Here is a 25,491-nt window from a genome sequence, read left to right on the forward strand (position 1 = left end):
TCTTTGTCATTTATTACTTTTATTTGGACAACATATATACATATGTACAAAATACCAACTGTCAGAATCCTCTTTTATAATTTCATTTGATTTACAAAAACGGGACAGCAAAATAACTTAGGTCACTAATACTGTACAAAAATAAAACTGATTAAACAGTTGTAAAGATCAGTATCTTACAGTGTTACAGATCATTCATCTGTTGTGAAAGAACATCTCAATCTATCCAGAGTGATGGGCGCTGTGCGAAATCTACCTGCAAACTGACAACTAATCAATTCCTGTAATATGACTACCAAATGTAATTCTCAAAAGAAGCATGATGTAGAGTTAGACCTTAAAGCTGGGGCATCATTCCACAGTGGTGAAGGGCTTTCTTCTTTTCTAACCAAGGAGAGGAGTTATCTTAACTCTAAAACTATTAAATTTTCCAAAATATGACAATTACTTACAGTATTAGATAAAACGACGTTTCTTTCTTTTTAAACACCTGCAACAGTCTTTCGAAAAATTCAGTTTGGTTAAAAAAGTAAACAAAAATTACTATCCTGCATTTGGATTTTTATACGTTAAATCCATGGTCTTTTTAATATAAAAAGTAATTCCTTCATAGTTTGAGTGTTCAATGAACTGTAGTAGTCCTATTTGAACCATATCTTGATATAGTAAATCTAATTAGAATGCTGGTTCCTGTTTTGTGGCATGTTAAAACAGGATTTATCACGAAGAATAAAAAGCCTTGAGTTTATACGTTACGTTACTATAACATGTAAGAGAATATCAAATGTGTGTTCTTCAACAACTTGAAAAGGCAAGTAACAACTTTTTTTTGGGAAGTAAATTGTGCAATTTTTTTTTTTTTTTTTTAAAACAAGTTGCTGCATTTATATCCGCCTAAGTAAGTGCTGGACGAAAGCCACATATAGATTTACTCCTGAAACTACAAAGATTGTCTTTCACTGACTTTGCTTGGTTTTCCTTCATTTCTTTCTGCGAGGGGGAAGATGAGTTTGTCCAAGTTAGCGGGTTGCTAGGCAACCCCAAACTCCTCACTCACTAAAAGGCAGCCTGTAGAGGGTCACAGGCAGAAACATTCCATGAGCTCAGTTAAGAAAGAGACAGCCTAACCTATTTCATATGGGAGAACAGATGTCCTTAAAACTCATTTTGGACACAGAAATTAAAATTTGGTTTAAAATAAGCGTTTCAAAAATCTGAAACAGAGGTAGAAAGTGTTCTTTATTTTTCCTGACATGTTTTCCCGTGAGAAAACACTTTCCTTTTTATCTCAATGGACCGTTCCCAGTCCCTAATGTTAAAAGCAGTTCTCTTTACAGAACTACTAATACGACTACATTGGTGAAACAAACAAAAGTAAAACACACCATGCTAGTGATGGCTATTGGATTGGACGTCGGAGTCAGCCGTGACCCACGCCGGCTGTAGGAACCCACACTGGTTCTAAACTGTCAGGTGAAGCAACAAGTTCGCGGACAGGGAGGCACCCTGCGTTTGCGTGACACATCTCACAGCACACGTATCCACGAGAGTGCACCGGAGCTCCCTGTTTGAAATATCAGATAAAATTGCCAGAAAAGCACGATTTCTGACAAAAGAAAATGTAAACATTTCTCCCACGATCACAGCTGACTCCCCTACTTGAGGTTTCTTCTTAGCTATGAAAACAGTTCATTTTTCTGGCCAACGTGACGGCCAAAATTAAGTTTGCAGGTAAATGGCGGATTACGGATGCAGTGGTTTAGGCCATTGTAGACACCTGGATACAAGACATATATAGTGGTGAGGCTTCTGATGGAAAAGATACAGTGATGTGTTTTCCTTCGTACGTATGGAAGTGTGCCTTTCGTTCTCCAAAAGGGACAGTTTTGAAGTCACCTTGGAAAGCATCAGGGTATTTTCCCTCGGGACTCACTCCTCACAGGGATGTGCTTTTCTTTTCACAGGTCAGCTCCCTTTTCCTTTCACACAACTCTTGCACCTGTTAATGGGAGTTTGTGGGAACATGGGAAGGAGACCAACAAATCTTTTCTCCACAAAATAGGTGTTTCCAGAGCAACTTAAGGTTATGCACCCATTCAAATAAAACCCAACAGAGTCAAAACCCTCTCCGTTCGTGGCATTAGAACAATAAGATGACGTTAACTAAAAGGATCGGAAAATTTGGAAAAGTTAATAGAGTTAAAATTCTGTTTGTTCTTTTTGAAATTAAAAAAACAAAAATACTACCCTCCTTCTCCTTCAGCATCTATTGTATATATTCTGCCCTCACATCTCTGCCATGATTTCATAGGGAAATGTGTATACTGTAAAAAAAATAATAATAAAAAATAAAAAATAAAAAAAAAGCAGATTATAACGTGGTTCCAAACAGAATGTCTGCTTCTATCCTTAAAGCATGTACTGAACTTCTTCATCCTCTGCATTAAGAAAATAAAAGTGCAGCTTATGTTCAAAAAGTACGAGTCATACAAAGCAAGGTTTCAAAGTTCTGTACTTAGTGTAACCTTTTGAAGGTTTGTCTTGATTAGTATAAATTCAGACTGCTTACCCATTGACTATAAGTAACTTTTTTTTGTTTTGTTTTGTTTTCGAGTCTTTAGATGACAGATCATGCTGGAATAGGTGCGCTCTTGCTTGCATAAAGACAGCTGTGCTATGGCGTGGTGGGTGGGTGGGTGGGTGGGCGGCTGGTTTTTCTTTGTCTCAAAGGTTAACGTGATTCAAGAGAGTGGTTTTGCTAAAGAAACCGAAGCACACTCGTCATTACATCGAAGAGGGTAAGAAAACAACTCTGAGAGACAGCAAGCAGGAAGGGCCCAGGATCACTGTGTGATGCCACAGGTCAGCTCACCCAGTCCGACATATGTACACCAGTGTTGAATCTTTAAAAGTCTACCCCGCTCCTGGCCTTATCGCCCCCCTCCCCCCCGCCCCCCTCCGCCCCCCACCCCACCCCCCAAAAAAATAAAGGAGAGAGAGAGAGAGAGAGAGAAAGAAAAAAAAGCATTTGCCTTCCCTCCAACAGTCAGAGACGGTCAGAGTGCCTCTGCTTGGGGACCAAGTGTGGACTTTGATCTCAGGCTACGCTGTGCTTTTTAGAAAACCAGGCGGGGGACAGGGGGCGGAGGGTGTGACCGCGGGGCGGTGACTGGGGGGGGGGGGCGGCGGGCGGGCGCGCCCCTCCCGGGGTGGAAGGGGGGGTGGTGGTGGCGGCGGGGTTGGGAGGGTGCTGGGGGGAGGGGAGGTGACAGTCCTGTCCGGCGGGCGCGCCCGGCCCTCACAAGGGGTTGGCCAGCGCCTTTTTGGAGCGCTTGATCATACTGGGGTGGAACTCGGTGTGGCGCCGGGCGTGCTTGGTGAGGTGGTCGCTCCTCATGAAGCGCTTCTCGCACAGGGGACAGCGGAACTGCTTCTCGCCCGTGTGCGTCCGGTAGTGGCGCGTCAGCTCGTCCGAGCGCGAGAACTTTTTAAGGCAGTCTGGCCACGTGCAGGGGAAGGGCCGCTCACCTGCGAGAAGGGAGGCAAGACAGGGCGCGGTGACACAACACATCCCAGGAGTGCGCGCTCCCAGCCGCCCCTCCCCACCCCCGGGACGCGCAGGAGGGACCCCCGGGACCTCAGACAGTGACTGCCTTGGGACCGGCATTAAGCCGCCCGCCCCGGGGGGGCACCGAGCAGACGGTTCCGAGAAGCGTCTTCTCCGAGCACGTGAACTTGCTATTTTACGCCGCAGGGATCCCTGAGAGCCTTGGACATTCTTATTCGGTTGCTCAGGTTCTCTCCCAGAATCAAAACCCTCAGCCCTTGGCTGATTTCCCGGCGCTGTGGACCTCAGGCCGCACGTCCAACCAGCCCCCCACCCGGAGCTGCGACCCCCCCTCCAGCCGCTGAGTGCCCTGGCCACCCAGCGTCTATGTCCCCAAGCCTGGCGACAGCCCCCTCCCCGCCCCCGACAGGAAAGCTGGCTTGCTCCTGAGCACCTCGGCCAGGAACACTTTCAGGGACATGAAATCTGCTTCCGTGCAAAAGGCCTCGCTTTAAGTCCAATTGCCTTAACACAAAACAGCTGTGTGTTCCCTCCTTTGGGTGTCCGAAGACTGCTATGGTGTCTTTCTCTGATCTCTTGTTCAGACTCAACAATCCCAGTTTCTTCCATAGAACAATGAACCTCATTCTAAACTGTTAAGAGGGAAGGGCTCTGCGTGAGTTAACTCACTGAATGCTCACAGGACTCCCCGCGGAGGTGGCCCATTTCACAGATGGGGAAATAGGCTTTTAACACCTGCCAGGTGTTTCCGGGGCGCCCCTCCCACCCCCCTTGTGGTCACTTTCCTCAGATTCAGCATACTGTCTGCACGTCGTCGCACTGAAAATGCAGCTAAGCCTCACCCTCCAGACGTGAGCAGGCCACCTCCTGGCCCCGGAATGGCAGGAGAGGGCCTGTGCCCACGTTTGCCTGGTCCCGCGCAAGCACAAAGGCGGAATGAGCTGTTTAAGACGAGAGTGTTGTGTGCTCCTCTTGTGAGCGCCTGCCTGCCTGCTTCTCACCTCCTTCTAGCAGAGCCCAAAGTGGATGCTTCACAGACCCAGGGCTACAGGCTCCTGCCCTCCACAGAACTCTCCAGAAGAGAACATGTTTTCTCACTCCCGTCCCCACCTTCCTGGCTGAGAGCTGTCCAGAGTGGTGCATCTGAGTCATCCAAATATTATTCATCCTTCCCCTCCCCCCGGGCCAGCTTCTCCTACCCGGTGCCAGAGATGTAGACATACTGATAATAAGGACAAAACCAAACCTTTGTCAGCTTCGTGACAATTTCCACATGGCTAAGGTTTTATTTGCTAGTCTCTCCGCAGAACAATGGTCCTCACACCCCGTACGACCTCCTTGTTCTCATGGGAAGCCCGGCATGGGCACAACGAATCTGTGTAAGTAGATTCGTTATATGCGGGTCTGTGTGTAAATCCCCACGGAGCCGGGGGCTGAAAAGCCACAGCAGCACAAGGCAAGGGCAAACGAGCGAATGCCGAGCCAAGGTGGACACGGGTGCTGGGGTTAATGAGGCATGAGGATGCTCGAAGTCTCCAGGAAGGGCCCCCAACCCCCCAAAACAAAAACAAAAAGAAACCTCGCTTCAAACCCAAACCCTCTGAAACACTCAACGACGTGGAATCGAAAACTACACTTTTGCGTCTTCTGCTGGACCCAACGGCACCCTACCCGGTTCAGAACTTTGGAACAAAAGGTGGAATGCAGTTTGCCACAGCCCGGCAAGGTTGAGCCTCCTAGGACAAGGACAACATCATGTGTGGTCGTGTGCTGTTTATACTGCCGTGCACTGAGTAACTGCCCACGCGCATGCTACGTATGTGTGTGCATGTGTGTGTGCAGAGCTGAGTCTGTTCATCCTCCAGATCGCTCACATGACCAAAGCCTGCTCAGAAGTTCCCGGATCGCTGGGGGGGAGACAACTTCTGCCTGTTGCAGAACGAGACGGCCACCAAGTCCTCTTAATCCCGTGAGGGGTCTATGGGAGCGATGTTCTCTTAAATATGTTCTGTTAACATATACAACAAAGGGTCAGAATTCACACAGCAATGAATTTTATAACTATAAAAGCAAACCAACCGAGACCGAAGTGAACAACCCTCTCTTATCTCTCCGTCCCGGAGCCGTTCTCTCCACTGCTTTATGATTTGGTGGTGAGGAAAGCGACCGAAAGGAAAAGCTCAGTGTTTTCTCAGTGCCTGTTAGGACAAAAACTCATTGGAGGGATTTTCTCGGAGGAGTGGTAATGTGGGTTAGCTTACTCACTGGCACATGTTTCTTTCAAGTGAGTCAGGAGAGGAGGTTAATTTATTGGAAAGGATCTGTGTCCACTGTGGGGAAAAATGGTCAGAAGACCTCTCTGCTGTGGGCTGGATTGGAAAAGAAAGAAGGCACTCCTCCTGTTTTAGGAAGATGGCTTTGTGGAAGCGATACTCAACGGAAAATTGTCATGAAGCCTGAATCGGCTGTAAGTACAGAACTTACAAGCATTTATGCTTACAATTCACAATTCACGTTATGTTTCAAGTGTAATCAGAGTCCCTTCCCATTGAATTCACCTTTGGTCTAGCTTATGCCTACCCTGTCTTCACTGCCCTCCATGGTTGTCACCACGTGACTGCTCTCTTCCTTCTAACCCAGATGCTGCCATTGACCTAGCATCTTTATCCCTGTTGCAGAGAAGAGGGGACCACCTAGTGAGCCCAGAGCAAATCAGAGCCAACAGTAGCGTTTGTTAGACTCATATTACTTGTATAATTCAACCTTACAGTCTCTAAGCATTTAAAAAAAGATCTACTTGTCAGTGACTTCCTAGTGTAAAGGCTCCAGGATCATTTTGATTCTTCTTGGATCCCTTGGAAAAACATTAGGAGATTTTTTGGTCAGCGATCTAAATCAGGGGTTTAGCAAACTACAGCCCACAGGCCAAATCTGACCTGCCATCTATTTTTGTAAAATTCCATGAGCTAAAAATGGTATAAACACCATTCTTCTATTTGGTTTTTACCAAATAGTTGGGAGGAAAAATCAAAAGAATAATAATATTCTGGGATAGGAGAAACTTTGATGGGATTCAAATTTTCGCGTCCATATACAAAGTTTATTGGGCCAGAACCATGCTCATTTGTTTCTGTATTATTATCTCCGGCTGCTTTTTCACTATAACAGCAGTCTCACATGGTTGCAACCGAGACTGTACGGCCCATGAAGTCTAAAATATTTGCTATCTGGTCACTCGTAGACAGTGGGCGGACACATGATCTCAGTCTGAAAATCTGAACTTGTAGCTGGTGTGCACCAGAGTTTGCAAATCCAAACATCTTCAGGAGTCAGACATATAATAAAAATGGGTGTGGCGCGCCTGGGTGGCTCAGTCGGTTAAGCGTCTGACTTCAGCTCAGGGCATGATCTCATGGTTCATGAGTTTGAGCCCTGCGTCGGGCTCTGTGCTCACAGCTCAGAGCCTGGAGCCTGCTTTGGATTCTGTATCTCCCTCTCTCTCTGCCCTTCCTCTGCTCATACTCTGTCTCTCTCAAGAATAAACATTTTTTAAAAATTTAAAAAATAAAAATGGGTGAAATGCTAGGTGTATTAGATCATGGATTGTAGTGGAATCCATGGCCGACTGGACGGCTCTTTGTCCCCTCGAAGGCATTCACATTCAACACTTTATAAAACACTGTGCCAGTCAAACAATGCGTGTGTGCAGGAAGCCTGGATTCTTCTTGGAGACTTACAATTTGTATCCCTTTGAAACCATCTACCTCTTTAACCCAGTGAAGAGTTTGCACACAACCTACTTTGGGATACATTTCAGCCTGTTAGCTAATAATAGACACATAATAAGGTATCATCCAGAAAATGATACATGTTTTGCACCTAAGAAAGTATGGAATGGAGAAATCGTAGGTAGAGAAGGAACAGAATTTAAGGCTGCATGGGACCAGAGATGGTGGGCAGAGAAGAGAGGCCTGCCCGTCATCTTGCAGCCAAGAGGAAATCAAATCAGGCCTTTCTTTCAGCTCAGCACTGAGGCCCACAAAGAACAGGTAGCCTTCTTCACACAGAACGAATCATATGGCAAAGCAACTATCAATTAAAGAATCTTTAAACTTGTCTTTAGTATTAATGAGCGAGCTACCATCCTCCAGGGGGGTTGGGGAAAAGGAACAGACATGTACTAGTGTTTTATTTCTGGCCTTTACAGGAAAACATAGCCAGAGGCAGTGACACCATAAACTCTTGCTTTACTGGGGCAGAGCTGTTAACAGCACAAGTTCCTCTGCGTTCTCATTATTTATACACCACTCCCCTCCCCTTTGAGCAACGCGCTAAGCACCTCTCGCTGACAGACTCCGCTCAGAGTATAAAATAAACTTGATCAGAACGGCTACTGAATACTGCACCTGGTGTGTAAAAGACTTCCTTTGCAGAGGCAGGTCAGGCCTCCAGAAGGCTCCTGGGCCTCCAATGGGTTCAAGAGAAGTGGAGTAGAGCCTGCTGGCTACGTGCTTGCCTGCTTAGCACAAAGGACGGAGCCTCCACCCCGCTTGGAGATTAGTCGACAAGCCAAGTGGGGAGTTCTCCATAAAGAGGGAGAAAGACTACAGTGGGAGGACTGCTAACTGGCTATACTCAACCCCCCTCCAGGTTCCCCTGAGTTCAGACAGGCTGCCCCTGGGGTACTGGCCTGGGGTCCGGGAGACCCCTGCTCTCAATGCACTGCTTTCCCACCTGGTTCTCCTTCCCTTCCACAATGCCACAGAAGGACCTAAAATGGGCTAAAGCAGGAAGGTTAAAAGTACAAACTCTGAACCTCCCATTGCTTCTGACAAACGTAACTCCATCTAGTAAAACCAGAAGGGATCTCTAAAAATGCCAATGAAGAAACACAGCTTCTCGCGGATATACAAAATCGGGGCCACTTCTTCAGGAAAAAGTAGTGTTTTTTGATCGAAAAAAGCAAGTAGGATTCCAGAGATAAAAGGATAATTTGATATTAGAAAATCATATTGATATGGTTCCCTGTTTTAACGGACTAATACATCCGCTCCTACCCTCACACACAGAATCTCTTGAAAAATGCAAAATGGCGTTTGATAAAATTCAACATCCATCCCTAATAAAAAGCTTTTAGGAAAATAGAATGATTCCTTAACAGGATAAAAAATATAGATCTGAAACCTTTGCCTAGCAAGGTCAATAGTAAAATAAAGGTAGCATTCTATTAAAGTCAAGCTCAAGGCATGGATGGACACTGCCCCCATCATTATAGCTACTTAATGTTGTTTAGGAAAAGTGAGTGAGCACAATTAGATAACAAAATAAGACGTAAATCACTGGAAGGAGAAGGTCGAATCAGAATTATTTACAGCTGATACAACTTTCTATCTGGGAAGTCTCAGAACAATAACCAAAAAACTAATATAAATTAAAAGTGCATTCACAGGTGAGTATACAAAAGAACAATGGTTTTCTTACATGCTAACCACAGCCAATCAGCATAAGCCTACACTAAAAGTTCAGGACCTGCATGAAGAAAATCATAAAACTCTGATATAAAGGAAAATGAATACTGGAACATTTCTCATGTTCTTCGATGGTAGGACTCAATGGCGTGAATGTGGCAATTCTGTGCAGATTCATCTATGAATGTAACACGTACCATAGAAATTCTTTTTTCGTGAACCTGACAAAATTATTCTAAAGTTAATTTGGAAGACTAAATACACTCAACTCGCCAAGAAAATTTTGCAATAGAACAACAATAAGTGAGCACTTGCAATACCAGTGATTAAAATGTATGATTAAAGCTGCAATAATTGAGATAGCACGAGACCAGCACAGGAAAAGACGAATCAGTGGAACAGAGTCAAGTCTGAAAATAAACCCAAGGCTCGACAGGGATGGGGGTCTTTCAAATTAGTGAAGAAATGAATATTTAATTCAATAAATGGCATAGACATCTGGTTAAAAACATTAAATCTGGATCCCTGCCTCATACCTTTCCCTGCAATAAATTCCAAACGAGCTCTACACATAAATGTAAAAAATAAAACCGCAGAGGTGAGAGAAAATATAGGCGACTATTTTTAGAATCCTGAAGTGGGGAGAAGACTGTCTAAATACGAAACCAAAGGCAAAATCCTATTTGAAGCATAGTTTTGAGACACAATAAAAAATTTTAAACTTCTGCATAGTAAAATATATATATAGGTGAAAAATTTTAAGAGCCAGAACAGTGAACTAGTAAAGGAAATTCCAGCATAAGACAAAAAGTTAAAATCTGTAATATGAAATGGACACTGAGAAATCAAAATTAATAACCCAATTTAATAAAATTGGGCAAAGATGCAAATAAGTAATTAATAAAATAAGAACTACTAATGGCCAATAAATAAATATATGGCAATATATTCAATCTCACAAGTAACCAAAACATGCCAATTAAGACTCCAATGAAATATACATCAGGCTGGTGAAAATGTAAAGAAGTGTGTTCACAGACCTTTTGCTGATAGAGGCATCAGGAAACCGACCTTTTACTGCATGAGTAGGACTTATAACTGATCTAGTGCTATCTGGCAATGTATTCATCTAGGAATTATTTTTGGTAATAATAAAGAACACGGAAGTATACAGGGATACCAGCATTGTTCATAAAAGCTAAAACTTGGTAACAACTTAAATGTCTGACAATAAAGAAAGGGTTTGATACGTTATAGTGTATCCATTAGGTGGAATAATATGTACTTGTTACAAAGATACTAGATCGTTACAGAATGAAATGGAAAAATGTTAGCAATACACCACTATGTGAAAAGGACAGAGTATTATCTGCTGTATATGTATATGGAACATCTATGGAGAGAAAAAATCCTGGAAGACTATATACAAAATAGGAGCAGTAGCTATCTACAGGTGGGGCGGGGGGGGGAGGGGAGGATAAAGAATCACATTTCTTTCTGTAATTTTCCCGTATTTTCTGATTATTTTTGTAAACAGTAAGTACAAATTTATGAGACCAAGTCAGAAAAAAGTCAACAGAAAACAAAGGAAGCATGCATTTGAGTTTAAATGTTTCCACAAATGGGTGGATCTTTGATCAAGAATATATTCTACCTGGAGAAGTGGGGGCCGGGTATTTATTTTCTATTGAGACATTAACACTCCCGTGTCCGAGACCAAAGTAAGAAGGATCATTCTGTTTCCTTCTCAAATTGTTAGAAAGTGAGAAACTTTCAGAACGTACTTCGTGTGTTTTTTCTCACTCTTCCTTCACCCCCTCCTCTCCTCCCTTTTCTATATATGAAGGGAAAACTGCCCTCCAAGGACAGACGAGAAGCCCCCTCCAGACGCAGTGTTAATAGGACAGTAATGGTAAGGCTGCCCCACGGAGGGGTGAGTTTGTTGGGAAGCAGGGCAGTGAGCGTGTGCAGAGGTACAAAGCCCGGGGTCCAATACAGGGTTCATGGGTGAGACTGGCTGGCCGCATACCCACACAGACCTGCCCAGATCCCAGGCCTTCGGCACCCCCATCCGGTTGTCCACTATCACATGTCCTCATTCCCCACGGGAGAGTCAAGTTGACTTGTGGGTACAAGATGGGAGCCTTTGCTCTATTGTTTTTCTTGTGTGCTACCACCAAGGGTGGAAGTGCCCATGGACTTGACAGAGGAGGTACGTAGGCCATCTTTGGGCGTAGACAATTCTATGCTTCCCTGCGTAAATCGTTCCAATTAATTATGACCTCAAAAATCAAGAAACCAAAAGCCTCTTGTTTGCTCCAGAAAATATTGCTACCTACATATGCATATGTAGATGTTCTGAAAACATAAAAGCACCTGACAGGCCTGGAAGCATGATCCTGCCCGAATGCCATCCCATCATACTGCCATTTGCTCTCGGCCCCTCTTTGAATCCCTCTTGTGATCTGGTTTCTTTTTATATTTTATTTGTTGCGACCACAGAGTCATTTTAGAGTCTGAATGGGAGATTTTACTTCCCGGCCCCTGTGTTTTTCTGTGGAGGGAAGCTTGCCTCATTCTTTAGGTTCGGAACTGGGAAGTGTGTCTGTAACATCTGTCACACGGCACTTCTTCAATGCAACGTGCTGGCGTCCAGGAAGCAAGCCCGTCCGAATATTGTGTGTGTGTCCCCAGCCTCAACTGATCTGTCAGACAGCTCATGTGCTGGGACCTCAGACGTGGAGACGGCAGACAACAGATTCGGGACTCTAGGCAAAAGGTATGTCCCGACGTCTCGGTGATACAGTCCCGATCTCAGCAACTCTGCATCGGCACAGGTGGAGTGACCTCCCCACAACCACACGCCGAGGTCCAGGCCCAGATCCGCTGGTTCCCATGCCCACATCCTTCCTGCCATCCCAGATCACACTGCTTCTGCCCAGTTGTTTGTGGGAAAGAGAACTAATAAATGAACCCACTAAACATCGAACAGGATGTAAGTGTTTAATGACAAAACTATCCTGAGAACACAGATCCTTGAATCTTTGCATTCTGGGTGACTTTTGTAACCATCGAATTCAAACCTGTCGTGTTTCAGATCACACTGACTCAGGGCACATTACTTGCCCAGAGATGAGAACCGGTTTTCTTTTTCTTTCTTTCTTTCTTTTTTTTTTAAAATGTTTATTTTTATTTTTGACAGAGAGAGAGAGACAGAGCATGAGAAGGGGAGGGGCAGAGAGAGATGGAGACACAGAATCCAAAGCAGGCTCCAGGCTCTGAGCTGTCAGCACAGAGCATGACGTGGGGCTCGAACTCACAGACCTCGAGATCATGACCCGAGCCGAAGTCGGACGCTCAACTGACTGAGCCACTCAGGCGCCCTGAGAACCGGTTTTCAAATTCCTCCTTCGGTTTGGAGCACAAGACAAGATTGGATGCAACACAAGAGCAAAGGCGCTAACTCAAGGCAGAGAGAGCCTTCTACTACGTGATTCTCTCATTCTCTTATTCCCGGGCTCTTCCTTCCAGCTGGATTGGCTTGAGGGGCAGGGGTGGGGGTGGGGGCAGGCATTTACGGTTTAAAACAAATAAGTGCTGCTGAGCTTTAAGTTTCAAAATAGGGTCTGAAAAATGGAAAGCAGATCCTGAAGTCCTTAAATTTAAAGTCTCTTGATTGGCCAGTGCTTCCTACCAAGACCTGAGCTATACAGAGAGGCTGGAGGGGCTGAGTTTGGAGAACAGACGCAGACGTCCCTAAGAAGTGCCCCGCATTCTCTATTCTGCTAATAACAGGGGTGGGCAGTCCCAAGGGGGCCGACCACTGCTGCCCGCACCAGCCCCTCTGGAAGGTCCCCACAGGCCAGGACACCTGAGGGATCAGGCCCACGACCACACGGCTGGGAGAAGGCCACAGGGGTCCTTAGTCACAGAATGCAACGATCTATCACCTGCAGCCATTGTACAGCGATCCTCTTCAGCAGAGGATGCCAGTGCATGAGGACCAAGACCCAAGCTAGAGCATGACACCCCAGGGGAGACCACCAAGGTCAAAGGACGGTGCTCAGCGGACAGTGTGCAACATCGACAGCCCTTTCCTGATGCCAAGATGCCAAAAAAAGAGGTGGGCCTCTTACCGACCAAATGCTAGATCACTCCCAGGAGAAAGAAAGGCAAAGGGAGAGGGACAGACAACTCTGATTTTGCAAACACTTACCCAAAGAAGAACACCATTCAATAGAGAAGTGATGGAGACACGCTGAATAGGATCAAGAGGAAATTTCTCAACCAACAGCACAGATGGGTGGGGGTGAGGGTGGGGCTCGAGAACCCAGTTCTGACTGTGGACAGTTACACTGTGCACACCCCAGGTTTTAGTGGGGAATTCGTGCCCAGTGCACACAGGCGCTTTGGAAGGCCCCCTGAGACTTTCGGCATCCTTAGCAGACACAAAGATAACCTTTCCGTTTGTGCACTTAGGTGAAATCATGTGGCATCCACAGCTTCTGGTCTGGAGTGGCCGCTATCCAGAGGGCCGGATCTCTGAGAATACCACGGGTCGGCGACAAAAAATACAGGAGATGAGACTGCCGTCTTGTTAGAAAACTGTCTGGTCTAGCTGCCAGCCGGGCTGTGGCACTCGCCACGACTCAGGGGGCCTAGTGATGCTGTGGCACTGTTGTCAGCCTCTTGTCCCCGGGCTCAACCACTGTAGGACACTGCCGGCCCCACAGGAGGGCTGCGATGACCGCAGGCCATGTGGGCCACTGTCAAATCATTTTTCAAGCTTTAATGGAGTGAGCCGTTAATTCATATTGCCTGGGCCCCTGGGTGGCTCAGTCAGAGTCTGACGCTTGAATGTGGCTCAGGTCATAATCTCACGGTTCTGTGGGTTCGAGCCCTCCACTGGGCTCTGTGCTGACAGCATGAAGCCTGCCTGGGATTCTCTTTCTCTCCCTCTCTCTCTGCCCCTCCCCTGCTCATGCTCTCTCTCTCTCTCAAAATAAAAAAAAAATTCATATTGCCTGGTGTTTGGTGACCACAAAGCTTGGAGGGACTCAGCCATCCGAACTTCCCCAAGGAGTCCCCCTGCCCGGCTCCCCCCACATCTTCCTCGGGAAGAAATAACTCGGGTTAGAGGGGGAGAGCCCACGTTTCTGTATGCTGGGGACCCCCTCCTCCCCCCCGCCGCCCTGCCTTCAGAGGGATAATGCACACCAGACAAGCCTCTGGTGGCTGGCCACTGGTAAGATTTATGACACGAAAGAGAGGAAGCCAGCTCTTTCTGCTTATTTTCGTTAAAACAGCAGTGGTACAAAACTACCGTAGAATTATGGCAGCATAGGGATTTAAGTCATTTTTATGTGTTTTTTGTAAGTTATTTTTAAGAGCTAATTTTTGCCTCTTACAATTTATTATGGTGTTTTTGTTGGGCATCACACGCTGAATAGACTCCTGAATCCCAACGGGAACTGTCGTAGAAACAGCCCATCTTTGTAAAGATGGGGCCTTTATCTATTAACACACAGGGTGACAAACGTTCACGTAAGCACAACTCATTTCTCCGGGCATTAAAACAGACAGACGGCTGGAATTCAGACCAAGCAAATGGCTCTGCTTATCACACTGCTGCTGTTAACCTTATTCCACGGGAGGCTTTGGGTACTGGCTTCTAGAATATCCAGAGAAGAGGACATACAGGTATGAGCCTGAGCACGTGAAATAACATGTTGAAATAACCTATTTCCTGCAAAGACCATTTAGTACATGCACTGGTGGCCTGTCTTTTAGGATGAATTCCAGAGATAGTTCAGAGTCCTTTCTGTTCAAAGAGGAGGGAAAAAAAGTGCTGTCATACTAATCTGTCCCTCATTTTGTCAAACTTCTGCTCTTTGGACCATCCTGTCTATAGTTCTACGTGGGCAGACAGAGTGGGTATCTGTTGGTTTTGCCTGTCCGGCATGCATTGCCTCTTTTGGGTACTAAATAGCACACCTTGAATTTCCTTTTGGAAACCACCCCTTCCCCACTCTAAGTCTATGTGATTTCGGGGTGGAGAGTGACCCCACACCCCAAAGCTTGATTGAGTTCAGGGGCAGACACAAGGTTCTGACTCCACTGTGAAGATTGAAGCCTGTGACTTTTGCTGGAATCATTCGGGAAGGAGAACTTTCCTTCCACAGGGCTTGCTGAATTGGCAGGATGGGAGTCTGCTGATGGCCACCTTACCGCCGTCCAGAGACGGGCTGCACACGGATGAAGCCACAGCAGAGGACAGCGGGGCGGAGCCAGACACTGAGTAGTCGAACCCAGAGATGCCAGAAACTAGAGCTACCCCAGATGTGTTGGCAATTTGAACCCGTCACGTTTTATTTTTTATCGAGCCAGACCAAGATTGGATTCTGTTGTTTGTGACCAAGAGTCCTAAGACAGCTGCAGACCCAGGACCAGGTTCTTTTTCCATTGGGAGGAAGAAGGCTCTGAATAACTACTGGAAAGTATAGGATAGGTCTGGTCAGAGTCCAAGATTTCTACAGATATTTCTAACCAACGTTCACAAAAATCATCCAAGAGCCAGAGTCAGAACACAAGAGTAGAGAGCTAACCACTGGTAGCTTTGGAGCCAAGTTCAGGAGAGCCATGCAAAACACAGGGTCGCTTCCCACCGGTGGAAGGAAGCCCCAGGGGTCCAAGTGAACAATTCAGGCGTGACTCCAGCAGCTAGAAACATGCTAGGAAAATTCCAGAGTAACCTTGGGGCTAAGGTAACTAACTCCAAGTCTAATTCCTCCTATAAAATGAGAGTAAGAGTACTTTCCTATCTCATAGGACTTCTGTGAGTTTATACAGGACAATGCATGTAAACTATTTGGCTTAGAAGTTGGTATATAATAAATGCTGGATGTTACTGCTATTACTGATATTGTTACTAATAGGACTACTACTAATATTAATAATTTTCTACTATTGCTGTTATTCACAACGTTGGCAGTGCCTGCTTTCTGCATGTAGCCCAGCTCTATGGGTGGAGCGGTCGCTCGAGAAATAAGTATTATTCAAATAAATGACCTGCTGCTGGACAGATCTGGAATTGTAAACAAAAATTCTAGGGACATCCAGGGCTTCTGGGCAATACCTGTAACTTATTTTTTTTTACTTTTTCAATACATTTTATTTTTATTAAGTTTATTTTGAGAGAGGGGGAGAGAGAGAGAGAGAGAGAGAATGTGCGGGAAGGGTTGAGAGGGGCAGAGAGAGAGAGGGAGACAGAGAGAATGCCAAAGAATCCCAAAGAATCTGTGCAGTCAGCACGGAGCCTCCCACGGGGTTAGATCTCACAAACCACAATATTATGGCCAGAGCTGAAACCAAAGGTCAGACACTTAACTGACTGAGCCACCCAGGTGCCCCCTAAATTATTTTTTAATTATAATTCTTGATGTGTGGAGACAGTGTCTGAAATGTTTTAAACACCTCATGTGATTTAACTTGCAGAGCAATTTCATGAGTATAGAATCACTGAAACCCATTTTACAGATGGGAAAACTGAGGCTCAGAGAGTTTTCGCTGTACCAGAGTGGCAGAGGCGGGACTCAAGCCCAGGTCTAAAGGCCGGGAAGCCCATGCTCTGCTCTCCCTACTGCAGGAGAGCCCCCTCCTGGAGCTGCCCTGCATGCTAACTCTCTAGGATGCGCTGTTCTCCCACCTACTCTTCTGACTACCTCCATCCCATCAGAGCTGGCCCCCTGAAGGGAGGGGGTGAAACCTTCTTTACTCTTTCTTTGAACCAAGATGATCCATACAGTTCTTTCTAGTTCTGAAATGTCCATAAAGCTTTTTTTTTTTTTTTTTTTTTTTTGTCCGTTGCCTGCCCCTGGGACTCTGGGAGGCACTCACTTCCAAAACAACAGAGACTTGCCTTGGAAAAATGTTCACACTTTGTTTCAAACAAAACACTGCTGCCTGCATTTCAAATCCCTGTCATTAATTTTGCATGGCTTAAGCTCCTGTCTCTTTATTTTCATCTATGTAAAGAATGTCCTCACTTTTTAAAAAGGCTCAATCAGGGATGAATTCCATTCTCCTGTTCAAATCTGTGATCATTCTCAATTTTATATTAAAAAAAAAAAAACAAGCAAAGACCCACTGGCCCCAGGCATAGACAGCTAGTGAGCTAGCTGGGTCTTGCAGTTCTAGAATCTTTAGATTTCAGATTCAGACGTTCATTTCCAGGATCCCAGAGGTTCACATACCTCACGATGAACCGAGACTCAAAGGCAAGCCTGTAGGTAGACCCTGGTGGACATGGGTTCTGAGCACAAATGGAAATGAACGGCTGGTAAGATCCCACGCCTAAAAAATGGATGCACCTGGCTCCCTTAGAGGGGAAAACATTCTCTATGAATAATAATGTGAGTCCTATTATTTGCTGAGGGGACTGCTTGAGGCCAGGATAAGACAAATGTTTACTCTTGGCCTTAATGCACCAAAAAGGTATTAAAGTTTCAGGAGGGCTCCGGGAAGGGCGGAGTAGGAAATCTCACTGGCACTTGGCCTTGAGCTGGTTCACACTGTGCAGCTCCCATAATAAAAGGGCAGAGGTCCCTCGGCTGACTCCACCTCTGCCCTTTCGCTGGGTTAATTTGGCTAATGCGAAGCAGCTCTTTAAACCAAGATTTAAAAAATGTTAACCGCAGATTGAAATTCTCAGGAGACCGTGGTGGGGGAGGGGGGGGTAAGAATCAAATCAAAGAACTGCAAAGAATTCACAGCGAGGGAAGGTCTCCACGTGGGCCACGCTCCGGCTTTCCGCACTCCTCTTAAACAGCCCTTCAGAGTACATGGCGCCCTCTTGTGTTGCTGAGGAAACCGAGGTTCCCGGAGACCCGGCCGTGAGCCCAAAGTCACGTGCCTGTCAAGGCAGCCGGCCAGCCTCCCAACAACCGTGGGCTGAGCTTCCAACCCCCTCACGGGCCCCAACATGCTGGCATGGAACAATCCCCGTATCTGAGAGGGTGGCCGTACCCTCTTACACAGACCACACGATGGATGTGATGACCTCTCAAGGTCACTTCCAACCTCCAAATTCTATTCTTTTGATACAGACAACTGCTGCCGTCAAGTGCTCTGAGCTAGGCCTGGGCCTGTGACTAACTTCCCAGCAAAGAGTGGGGCGGAGCCAGAGAAAGGACTGCTCAGAGACCACTGCAGAAGATCCCATTTCTTTTCTTTTAACCATCTGTGGGTTTTTTTTTTAATTTCCCCTTCCTGTTGCCCCTCCTTTTTGCGTGTGTTGCATGGAAACAGAAAGTGCCTTTGTACCAATTACTAGGCACTAATTTACGTTGTTCAGTGGGCGCTGGGCTTGCTGGAGAAACACTAGGATAAGGTGGGAGGGTCGGATGTGGGGGAGGACGGAAGCAGCAGAGGCCTGGAATGTTGCTAGCTTTCCCTCCGAGCTGGAGAACCGGCAAGGGGAGAGGGAAAAAAAAAAACCCTGAAAATTTGGAAGTCAGGACTAACGAAAATGATAAAGCTGGTTTTTTGTGGGCTTTTGTTGTTGTTGTTTTTTAAATCAAGGACGCTAGTGATCATAAGGCATTCAGAAGTCCAAATAGAGGGGCTGGAGAGCCGACTCTAAGCAGGGCACACCAGCTTGCTTCAGGGGCTCTTGGAAACATGAATACTGGAACCCACCCGCCCACTTTTCTTCTCCATGGACTTAAGGAAGACCACGGTCAGCCACTTTCCCAGTGTCATAGATGGTTGTCCCTGGGAAGTTGCATCTGGGAATTTCCCACAGACGTTGGCAGAATGAGTAGTTCTTGGGATACGCGGCGACAACTGAGACAAGAATGTTAAATCTGACCCATAGGTTCAGAATCCAAGGATTCACTTCCTTCAGGCCTTTACATCTGAAGGTAATGGGGTGTGGCCATCCAAACATCTCTGGGCTTGCTCTGCTGTCTTCCCCCGACCAGCCGCTTGTCCCCTCCCCTCTCCTCCCTGCTCATGGAAGATCCCACAGGAAAATAGGAAAACAGGGGAATGGGGTTTTCACCCTGTAATTGTACTCCATGTGTATTTGCTGTCGTGAAACAGTAACCCTGCCAGCAGCAGCAGGTTTTTAAGGCAACCCCACTTTGCTTTGGTTAGGACAGCTAGAGGGGGGTGCCTGAGGACACGGGGTGTGAGGAGGAACAGCCTCTGGTCCTTCCCAGCTCGGGGACTGGCAAGGAAGAGCTGTTGGGTCCCCCGAAAGGCCTGAGTCCCCAGGGTGAGGTCTCAGCAGTGGGCAGCCTTCCGGGACATCCTTCCTTGGAATCGAGGAAGTTTCAGCCTCCCATCTGCAAAACCCAGAAGCAAAGTCTCCACTGCCTCCTAGGAATCCTCAGAAATCTATCATCCTCTACAGCTAGAGGCCATTTGCAGCTTTTTGCCCTCTTCTCGAATGTGGACTGTCACTTTTTTCCCCCACAGGATACATGAGATTGTGTCTAGACAGTCTCACTGGGGAGCAGGGTGGATATCGCCCCAAGGGGGCAAAAATTGGATCTTTGGCAGGTGAAAAAAGTCTTAGCTATGACAGTGGTTTGTGGCCTTCTAAAGGGGCACGGTACGCGGACAGCTCTGTAGTACACCTGAGGCGCTAAAATGTCACGGGAGGGGAGGACAGTTATGGGGGAAAAATGTCTAAAGCTCCTTAGGAGAGAGAAAATGGTGGGGGGGGGGGGGCGGGTAGAAAAACAATGACCTGCAAGCTCCCACTCAGGCGAAGCTGTGAAAGTATTTTGGATGCAGCATGTCAGGTTGTGAAATACCAACAATCCACATCACTGGGGGAGCCCTGTGGAAAGAAGAACGTGACCGAGAGAATGTCCCCTCAAGGACCAACACACACAGGGCCTCCCTTCTATTTATGAAGAGAAGAGCGAGTGGCAAAGACTGGACAGGGGCTCAAATTAACAGTCGGGCCGGCCCGGCCCAGAGGCCACTTCTGAGCTAAGGCCCCTAGTCTAGGGCCTGTGGGGCCTGTGGCCAAAGCGAGACCTTGCCCTGTCCCTGAACGCCTGTCTGTCTCCTGGGTCACGGAAATAGGTCCTTTCTCATACCTCTGATGGCATTAGACTCTCCTGAACCAAACAGTTGACTCTAAACCTTTTGCAGTAATTATAGGAGAAGACTCCAAGGGGGCTCAGAACAGGCCAGGGCACCTGTATAAGTTCAATTTTAAAACTTTGGTCTCAGGGAAGGAACACCCTGGCTCAGGGAAGGGACATTCCTAAAGAGGCCAGAAAATCTATTTCCAGTGTTGGAGGAGACCTTCTACAGTGGGGCTCTTCGGATGCCTTCTGCCAGATATTCTCAAGTATCCTGGGAAGACGTTCAAACAGGATAAGGAGAAAGAGAAGCAACCACTCTTGGGAAAAGTTTTGTAAGTCTCGTGTCTCGTTGTTCTACATGAAATGTCGTTATGCTCTATTAAAAAAAAAAAAGTACTGTTTTTAAAACTCTTTCTGTAGAACCAAAGTGTGATGATTGGAACTTTGGCCCTTCTGGTTTTCAGAATCCCATAAACAGTGTCCTCAAGTCAATCCACTGTCACCATTTGGGGAGAGTTGACTTAAGTCTTTCCAAAAAGAAAGTAAAATTGCGCTTGGTGTGAAGTAAATAGAACCAAGGTTTCTATCACTGAGATGTCAACCGAGCATGAGTCTACATCAGCTGGTTCTAAAGACTTTGATCTGGAATTTGGATGTGGTTGTTTCCTTCCCCCAAAGATATCCCACCGTCCATAACTGTTCAAGGTGACCGAAAAGTCAGGAAACTTAGGATAAACTTGTTTGTTTTTTGTTTTTAGTGTTCATGGAAGGGTTGGGGACACGTGGGTGTGGCAAGAATGTCTGGGGGGTCAGTGGGTATTTGTGGAGCCAGTTGGGGGTGCGTGCTCAGAGGTGGTGGGAGAGTTGGTGTGAGGGCTGTAAGGGGACGTTCGTGTGTGTGCCTGTGCACGTACGGGAGGGCAGTGATGTGGGTGTGGGTCTGTGGGGGGTGTGCCAGGACAAACTTAAAATTGGTTGCATTAAAAAAAAAAATGCTCCATACGTTTTCAGGCCAAGAACTCTAATGGATCTAATTGTTAAGCTGAAACATGACCATAAATACCTTCTAAAGTGTATTTAGACCCAAAAGTCTTGAAACCAAAAGGAATGTATTTGTGGCATTTTCCAGATTAACCATGGAGGTACTGCTTACACTTTAGAGGCACACTGCGTGAGAAGGATATCAGACCTAAAGACTGAAAGAAAAGCAAATTGAGCAGAGTATCATAAAATGGGAACTGAAATGTGAACTGACTGACATACTACTTAAAAATATGTTTATTCTGGGTTCCTGATTTTTGAGGATGCCCTCTCTGTTACACACAAACTATAAGATCCAGAATTTCTTGAGGGCTTTCTGTACATGGAATCCTATTAGCTGCTTTGTCTATGTTATTTAATCTTTGTTCAAGAACCTCTGGGTTCAGAGGTAATACCCTAGCCAGTGGATTAAGAAACTGAGGGTCACAGAAGGGGTAGTAAACTCGAATGCCAACAGAGATGATGTAAATGATTAAAATAAAGGTCACTGCCCTCTAAAGAATGATCAGTTCAAGCCAGTTGTTGCTGGGTAGGAATTCAGGCCTAGTTTTGCCAGATTGATCCATTTTTCCAGAGAAGCCAGAACTCTGGATTTGTGCCGAATCTTCTGATTTTTAGATGTTAGTAACTGATTCCATTTTTATTAACTCTGTGTTGGCCAAGCCAAACAGATCTGCAAAGCAAATTCGGCAGCAGGCCTCTAGTTTGAAAAATTTTGAATTCTAGTAACCTACTGAAGTTTCATTTTTCTTTCTTTCTTTCTTTCTTTCTTTCTTTCTTTCTTTCTTTCTTTCTTTCTTTCTTTCTTTTTCTTCCTCTCTCTCTCTCTCTCTCTCTCTCTCTTTCTTTCTTTTTTGGTAACTTGCTGAAGTTTCTCACACCTGGGAAACAATCGGACAAGTGAGAACCCAACTCCAAATCGAGTTCCTCTCTTAGGACCCTACGGAGGTAGCAGCCCTGGGTCAAATGCAATTTCCCTTAAATGATTCAACTTCTCAAGCCCCTGGTTCTATGGAAGTCGTGGCCCTGGGAGGGGAGCAAGCAGCAAGCAGGAAGGACTCTTACTGGGCCACGCTGAGCAAGGGGGTGTGGCCGGAATTTTAGCTGTTAAAACCTTCACAGAATGCAGACTTTCCAAGGGCTACCTCCTGTCCACCTCCTGGACTGAATACCAGCCGAAGCAAACCAGGAAGGTCCTTCCCTCATTTCTCCCCCCTCCCCGAGACAATCTAACTCGAAGCCGTATCAGAAACTTCCAAATGCGCAAGACCTACACATCTCTTAGTTAGAGTATCCTTTCCACATGCCTTCTTTCGTGGGAGTATGCTTCCCACCATATTTACAGAGGCCGAGGTTTTTGTTCGACCGTGTCCTGGTATTACAGAGCCCCCAAAACATAAATAAGACACCTGCTATCACCATATCACTAGTTCCAAAGGACTGACTGTAGCATTTAAAATGGGATTAACATTTCACTTGGTTTTCCACTCCTGACTGTGTAAAAGGTTCTCCTGGAACAGCTGAGCCGACGTGCCTTATGGAGAATTAAAGAGCACCACGCATGCACGCACACATAAGCAGCCATTTCTATAAATGCCTGACAAGATCACTCAGCTGAATGGTTCAGAACTCCGGGATTCTTTTTTCTAAGTCGCAAAGACTCGGGTAGCTCACACAGAAACACTGCAGGTTCCCCAGCTACCCGCCTGGGCAGCTCCCTGAAGGAGAAAGTGCCTTTGCTCAAGGTGGCAGGCAGTGAGTGTCCCTGTGAACAACTGAACTCCGGGAACATGGCTGACGAGGCCAGGCCCGCCCAACAGCTGTTGGTGAGTAACACCCTCGGGTTAATATACCCCTACTTGACCCCGGGGAAGTCACGCTAAAGGTCGCATCCCCCAGCTCAGGCACACATCTGCCTCTCAACAACCTTACAGATACAAACTTGAAACTGCTGTTTTGTGGCAACTTGGGGATGACAAACCCCAAACAGAGCCTGATTTTGCATTAACCATGGAGGAAATTCAGCTTTACTCCTTTGCCAGCAGCCACCTCCACAAGAAACACGTCCAGAGGAAATAAAATCTGAAATGCAGTTACGTGGCCTTTCTTTTAAGAAGCAAAACCAAAGCAGACCAACCAAGGATCATTTTAAAACCACAGGCCCAGGGCTTCATCTTAAAAGTACCAACAATTACACCCCAAAATGACAATACTTTTCTAAATAACTCCTACAGCCTCTTAAATATGGTGTCCTAGGATAGAAGGAAAAGAAGTTCCACTGAACGAATGAAGCCCTGTGCTTCCTTATCAGAACAGCAGTTGTAAAAAGAACCTTACTAAAGATGGTGAGATAGCAAGGCCCAACCCTTCCCAACTTTTTCCGAGTGTGTTAAACAGAACCAGCAGAATCGGCTGACCGAGGTTCCCCCCCTTAAGCCTCCAAGCCCCGTTCCGTACTGCATATGGCTTTCTGGCCACATTCCTTGGGTCAGCCCTTGCCTTCTGCTGTCCCTGGGAGACACCCTTGCACGAGGCCTCCAGGCGTGTTCTTTACAGAGCCTTGACCTCAGACAAGGGCCACACCTCCTCCCTAACTATTCAGGGGAAGGGTGCCACCAATCATGTGGAAACGAAAAATCAGCTCGGAAACCTCATTACAAAGGCCAACTAATCATGAAGTTAACCCACCGACCCATCACTTGATCAAACTCCGGTGCTGCCTGAAGCGGTGTTATTTTAAACCTCCCCGGGGACTCTTGGCCAAATTTAAAACCACCTTGGCAAGCCCTGAAAAGTAGCAAGCATACGGCTAAATGAGTCCTTAGTCATCCCTAAAAGGCTCCATGTAAAGTGTGCCCTTCTCCCCAGGTTTTGGCCATTCCGCTGCAATCCCTCCACAGAACCAAATAAGAGATACGCCACTTGACCTCCCCAATGCCAGCGTCTGCCCGGGTGGGGGTGGCCCCACCGTCGCGGGGTGCGGGAGTCCTGGGGGGGCGGGGCGGGAAGGGCGGCACCACACTCCCCGCGAAGCCACGCACAGGGGCTGGGCCTCGACACTCACTCTGCCCGCCAGGTTAATGCTCTCCATGGCTTCCAGAGGCTGGAGACAATTAAGGAGAGAGCGAGCTTTCCGTCTCTCTACACGGTTCAATTATTTAAAGAGTTAAACAGCATCTCATCCAAAATGTTGGCACCCTTGAGGCCGAGCGTGGTGTCCTTAACGCCCAGGAAGGCCGCCCGGCCAAAGGTTAACTAACCCCAGAGCTGGGTGGGAGAGAGAGGGAGACGCCGCTAACCTGTATGCACTCTGTAATGGGCTTTGAGATGGGAGGATTTTCCATAGACTTTCCCACAGCCACTGTAGGGGCACTTGTGCCTCTTTTCGGAGGCGTGTTTCCCCTTCGCAGCCACTCCAGGGTGGAGGAGGGAGAGCGGGCTGGGCGCGCTGCCAGGATCCTGTCTCTCCTCCGGGCTGTGAGAAGGACTCGACCCAGATTCGGTGGTCACGTCGCTGTCGGATCCCATATCCTCATCCGGACTCTCCAGACTGTCGCTGCACACCGAGGGGGTCTGGATGGGTCGGTACTTGTTCAGGTCCAACAAGCTCTTGGCGATGGTGACCAGCGTGCAGTAATCCTTCCAGGTGTCCCCCGGGTCACCGTGCTCCTTGGTCACCTCGCGCTCAGGTAGTCGCAGTCGCTCGGCGTCCGGAGCGCCCCCATGCTCCGGCACCGCAGCGCGGTTCGAAATGGAAACCAGACACTGGGCAGCCACGAAGTCCATGTAGGCGGCCGCGGACATGGTGCGGGCGACAGCAGCCCCGGCGGCGCGGCCGAACTTGGCGGTGGCTGCGGAGGTTCGGCTCGCCCTGCCCTGGCCTCGGACGACGAGCGCGGCGCGGCGCGGCGGCCAAGGGGGCGGGGGCGCGGGGCGCTTCCGACTCGCAGGAGCGCGAGGCGACCTCAGCCCCTCATCTTTACGTAACCGGCAGCGCCTCCGCACGCAGCATCCACGGCCCCGGGCTCCGCCGCGCTGCCGCCGCTCGCTCGCCGCCGCCCGCGCCCCGCGCCCGGCGCGATCCCCCCGACGGGCGCGCCGGCCGCTCCGAGCCGGCTCCCTTGGAAAGGTGCCACACGTGGCGGCCGCAAGTTTATGCGCTTGAAAACGCCCCCGAGGCGCTGGGAGAGGAAACTGCAAGAGAGGTACACGCCCTCGGCCGCCTCTCCGTCGAGCCGAAGCCGCGGGACATTCAGCCGACCACCCGGGCGCGCGCGGCGAGGGCCGGACCGAGCGCGGGGTCTAAGAGACA

The 25,491-nt window shown here is 47.4% G+C and overlaps 1 protein-coding gene across 1 annotated transcript; it reads right to left on the minus strand.

Moving 5' to 3' along the window:
* On the minus strand, nt 1-25,205 carry KLF9 (Kruppel like factor 9). The gene is made up of 2 exons (XM_030293298.1): nt 24,479-25,205; nt 1-3,528 (listed from the first exon to the last, which is right to left on the minus strand). Exons 1-2 carry the CDS (start codon nt 24,981-24,983, stop codon nt 3,299-3,301), a joined length of 735 nt encoding a protein of 244 aa, XP_030149158.1. The 5' UTR covers nt 24,984-25,205; the 3' UTR covers nt 1-3,298.
* Between the last annotated feature and the right edge of the window lie 286 nt (nt 25,206-25,491).

Source organism: Lynx canadensis, chromosome D4, assembly GCF_007474595.2.
Source record: "Lynx canadensis isolate LIC74 chromosome D4, mLynCan4.pri.v2, whole genome shotgun sequence".
Classification (NCBI taxonomy): Eukaryota; Metazoa; Chordata; class Mammalia; order Carnivora; family Felidae; genus Lynx; species Lynx canadensis.

What these genes read in the sequence shown, in the direction of transcription:
- KLF9 (XM_030293298.1), bottom strand. Translation starts at nt 24,983, where the DNA reads ATGTCCGCGGCCGCCTACATGGACTTCGTGGCTGCCCAGTGTCTGGTT. An exon ending in CCATTACAGAGTGCATACAG is followed by an intron (nt 3,529 to 24,478) that starts GTTAGCGGCGTC and finishes CCCTTCTCGCAG; the next exon opens with GTGAGCGGCCCTTCCCCTGC.